Source organism: Peromyscus maniculatus, chromosome 2 (assembly GCF_049852395.1).
Source record: "Peromyscus maniculatus bairdii isolate BWxNUB_F1_BW_parent chromosome 2, HU_Pman_BW_mat_3.1, whole genome shotgun sequence".
Classification (NCBI taxonomy): Eukaryota; Metazoa; Chordata; class Mammalia; order Rodentia; family Cricetidae; genus Peromyscus; species Peromyscus maniculatus.
Window position 1 is genome coordinate 30824323 of NC_134853.1, and position 4682 is coordinate 30829004.

The 4682-nt window shown below is 46.0% G+C and overlaps 1 protein-coding gene across 1 annotated transcript; it reads right to left on the reverse strand.

The window, feature by feature from the left end:
* Positions 1-1652: 1652 nt before the first annotated feature.
* LOC102910638 (large ribosomal subunit protein eL39) lies at positions 1653-2030 on the reverse strand. Its single transcript, XM_015993823.3, has one exon. It carries the CDS (start codon positions 1978-1980, stop codon positions 1825-1827), a length of 156 nt encoding a protein of 51 aa, XP_015849309.1. The 5' UTR covers positions 1981-2030; the 3' UTR covers positions 1653-1824.
* Positions 2031-4682: the final 2652 nt, after the last annotated feature.

Sequence of the window (4682 nt, forward strand, 5' to 3'; positions counted from 1 at the left end):
CATAATACCAGGGCTTGGGGTCCAGGCATACCCAGCAGTCCTGACCAATGCCTGGTTGAGAATGCTTAAGGAAATGATATATTCTTTCTAGCATCCTGAACACTGATGGGCTGGCTTCTGATGCCGCCTGGACCTTTATATTTGAGGTTACTGAAGGAATTTATGGGGAAATTAGAATTTGGGGGATTGTCATTTTAGAGAGCTTGTATTGTGAGGGTAGCAAGATGGGCTGATGTTCTGTGGATAGTTTTATGTCAACTTGACACAAAGTTATCTGACAGGAGGGAATCTTAACTGAGAAAATGCCTCCATAAGATCCAGCTGTAGGACATTTCCTTCCTTCCTTCCTTCCTTTTTTTTGTAGGACATTTTCTTAATTAGTGACTGATAGGAGAGCGTCCAGTTCTTTGAGCATTGAGCCCATTGTGGGTGGTGCCATCCCTGGTCTGGGGTCCTGGGTTTTATAAGAAAGCAGGATGAAACAAGCCATGGAGAGCAAGCCAGTAAGCAGCACCCCTCTGTGACCCCTGTATCAGCTCCTGCCTCCAGGTTCCTGTCCCTACTTCCTTTGAAGATATGGAAGTGTAAATCAAATAATCCCTTTCCTCCTTCACTTGCTTTTGGTCATGGTGTTTCATCACAGCAATAGAAACCCTAAGACAGTTGGTTTGGATAGAGAATTTGCTGCTTGGATCTGGACCATTAGGTGTAACCTAACTGCCCAGGTTCTACCTGTTTCTCAATGATTTTTAGCTTCCTGCCAGTCCTTAACCTCTGTGGTTATGAAATTGCATTGCCCGTGACCACACGTAAGTACTATGAAGGGATTAGCATGCTCTCAGGAGGACTTGGTTTTGTAACCCCACCAAGCACAGTGGTACTCACTTGGCTTCTGGCAGATCTGAAGGTGATTAGCCAGGAAGGCATAGTACTGGATAGATCAGAGCCCTTTGTCTTCATCCATGGACCCCCAGCCCCAGGGGCATGCTCCTTCCCAGGAGCAAGTGAACCATCCCCCAGTACCCTCTGGATGAAACATCTTATAGAATCTACCTAGAAGGTAGGTTGGGTCTGGGTGGACAGGTAGACTAAGAGCTCCCTGGTTCTGATCTTCCTAATTTCCCATACCCAAGGTTCTGGCTCATAGGGAGGGGGATGTCTCAGGCCTTTCCAAGGGGAGACAAAAAAAAAATTAGGACAACCATACTTTTTGGCCCATGTTAGCCCTACCTTTTGGGGGTTGGAGGACCTGGTGATGACCCATCTGTCGTTATCTTCTGTAGCCTCCTTCAGCTGGGTGTGGTGGGTCAATGGGTGACTCAGGTGATTTTCACTGCTGTAGGGTGAGGACCAAAGCATATGGGCCTTTCCTTGTTGGCTCAAGGCTTTGCGTTGGTATCCTTTTACCCACACAAGGTCCCCAGGCTGGACTTGTGGGTAGGCTCAGACACGGGCAAGGACAAAGCCTCTTGAACTGTCTGATAAATGCTTCTCTGGTCTGTTTTATGGCCTGCGAGGACTTGTGGAGAAAATGGTTAGTAATTTTTGTCTTATGAACTTCTTAATATGTGGTGCATCTGGCCCTTAGGAGCATAATATGTAGGAGGCTGGCATAATTTTCACTAGTCTCAAGGACATATTTTATTTTTTTATTTATCCTTTTTTTTTTTTTTGGAAGGTTCTACATTTTATTACTGGACAAACTACTCCCCCAACTTAAAACACAACCCAGTCTTCAGGTTAAAATGTTGAACTCCATCCACGTGGTAGGATTGCTTGATGACCCACAATTCAGTATAAACTGTCTTGCCATTGCGTGAATCCTTACAGACCCAGCTTTGTTCTCCTCCAGTGTCTTCTCTTGGAGTTGTACCTTATTTTGTTACCAGTTTTCATCCGAATCCACTGAGGAATAGGACGATTTTGCTTTTGTTTCTTGGCCAGGAATCGCTTGATTCTGAAAGTCTTGTGAGAAGACATGGTGAGAGCCAAGGCAGGAGCCCACCGCACGACGGAGGAGGAAAGGAGAAGAGTTATTTATCCTTTTTATCTTCCTGATAGGCACAATGTAGTTTTTGATCAAAATTTAGGAACTTTGCCAGATTTAGGAAAACTTTGAAAGTTTGAAGACCAGGAGTTATAAGACCCAGGGAGACAGGCAAACCAAACCTAGGAATATATCTGGGTCTGGGTAACTTGGCAGTTTTAGGTGGCCTCCGGTGGGTGGCCTGGGGGAGCTTGGGGACCATCTGTTTTCTGATAACAGGGGAGTAAGCCAAGATGCTGAGGCAGGTTTATTCCTGCAACACATGCATCCTCTGATAGCTAGGGTTGGCTCATGAGCTCCTCAACTGCCTCAAAGACCTCCCCTCTCCCCCCTACACTGCCCTTCTATTCTTCCCTTCTCCCTCCTCTCTTTAAACAACTCACCTTGTCTGGCAACCTGGCAGTTCTCAGGGGCACCTCTCGGTTACTTTTCTATTTCTGTGATAAGACATGGTGGCCAAGGCAACTATAAGAGAAAGTGTCTATTTGGGACTTAGTTTCAGAGGGTTGGAGTCTGTGAGCGTCATGGGAAGCATAGTAACAGGCAGGCAGGGGGCTGGAGCAGTAGGTGAGAGCTCACATCTTGAGTACCAGCAGGAAGCAGAGAGAGTTAACTGGGAACGGCATGGGCATTTAAAAACTCAAATCCTGCCACCAGGCACACCTCCTCCAACAAGGATCCTTCCCAGTAGTTCCACCAACTGGGGACCAACTCTTCAAACGTGAGCTTCTGGGGGCCATTCTCATTCAAACACCATACCTCCCCACTTATTTTCTTAAAACCAAGTCTCTTATTAAAATGCTGTGCATTCCTTCTTGGTATCTGCTTTTCAGTGGGCCTAAACTGTGCCATTTGTACTTCAGATGGAGGTACTTTGAGATGTTGTGCCCACGTCGAAAGACCCCTGAGCAAGACTACCACAGAGATGATATCCAATGCAAAACATACAGGGGTTTATTGATAACAAGCAAGCCCGGGCTTGGTCTGTGTCCAACACTGGACACAGTGGGTAGAGGAGGATGGCCCTGAGCTCTCAGAGCAAGGAGTTTTTAAAGGGAAAAACTGCAAGCAGGGTGGTACAAGCCTTGGCATCATATAATTGGGTGAGGGTGTGTAACCTTTGAATTTACTGGCGGGGGGTTACAGATATCATTTTTGGGCAGGTCTGGACAATTCCTAGCTTTGTCCTTGAGCTGCCATGGAGGCTGGCTGGCCTTGCACATTCACATTGACCCAGGCATGTAGCTCTAAGTTGGTGAGGGGTCCCAGACAGTAAACAATTGACTGAACCTTGAGCAGTCAGAGTATGTGCAGAAAGGGAGCTACTGCAAGGAGCTACTTCATGGCCCTCCCAGAAACTGCTTGTTCAAGTCTCAGGAAACTGAAATTGAGGTCTGATTGCTGAGAGAAGACTGAGCAGCCTGGTCCTTTCAGGGAATGAAATAATAATACTGAAAGTATCAGTAATGAAGTAGGGCTAGTCGAGGGAATCCTGAGAAATCTTTCCTGAGAAGTACTGATTTCTTTGACTGAGGTGACTAAAGGAACAAGATGGGTTGGTGACCTGAACTTAGTAAACATAGAGTGGAAATTCATTTAATCCCATAAAATGACCAATTTGCTTCAACTGTTTGTAGTGTGACTCTTGTGTGCTAAGAGGCACGGAGGAAATGGTGAGTATATTCTGGAGAGGAGATTACATAAAATTGATTGTTTTATTAAAATATGAGAAAGTTGACAAAGAGATCAGTCCAGCTTTATGAAGGCCCAGATAATTCCTGGCACCTTCCAGAAAATAATTCCTGTGCAAATAAGAGCCATGGGTCAGCCTTGGTGAGCTTAGTTTATGGACAAGAGGAACAGACAGGTCAAAGCAGGTGGATCTTCTGTTCTGGGTCTGATGATTCATGACATACACCCAGCACCTTGTTAATTATTAAGAAAGTGAGTTGCTGCATTTTTGTTCTGAGATGGACAAACAGCCTGGCAATGTACACTGAGAAATTCGGTGTCCATTTTTTAAGATTTTCCATCATATGATTATATGTACACAAACAAATCAGCTGAGCAATCAATCATACGTCCTCCAAGGCAGCTTGCATTCAGTGAATCCCGGTAAAGGGAATCCTCCTCAGGGAAACCTCAGGTGGTTGTTGGAGCCAGCTGACAAGTCAGCTAGGGTACCTGAGTAGGGCATGAAGTGGAGGAAAAAGCAGAGACAGAAGAACAGACAGAGACAGAAAATCAGTGCCTGGAGGGCTTCTGGTCAGTACCAGAAAAGCCCTGAGTTCACTTCACAGCCGGCTTACACACAAGCTGAAAGGCTAAGGTAGAACAGAGCACAGCACGGGCGGTCTAGCCTCTCTCGATTCAAGGAGCAGGCGGTTTCGTTCTCTCACACATGTGCCTCCTGCTAACAGCAGCAGCCTGTCTGGAATTGGGCATTTGCTAAATAATGAGTTCTTTCCCACAAGCTGATCAGGACTTCCTCACAGCCCCTGCACTTTTCCTAGGAGCCGTAACAGAACTTTCTCACAGCTTCTGAAGAGACTAGAGCAAGCAAGCTTTGAACTCTTTTGGGTCAGAACGGACTTCAGCTTCAAGCTGAGTCTCTGTGGGAAACTGAGTCACTGTG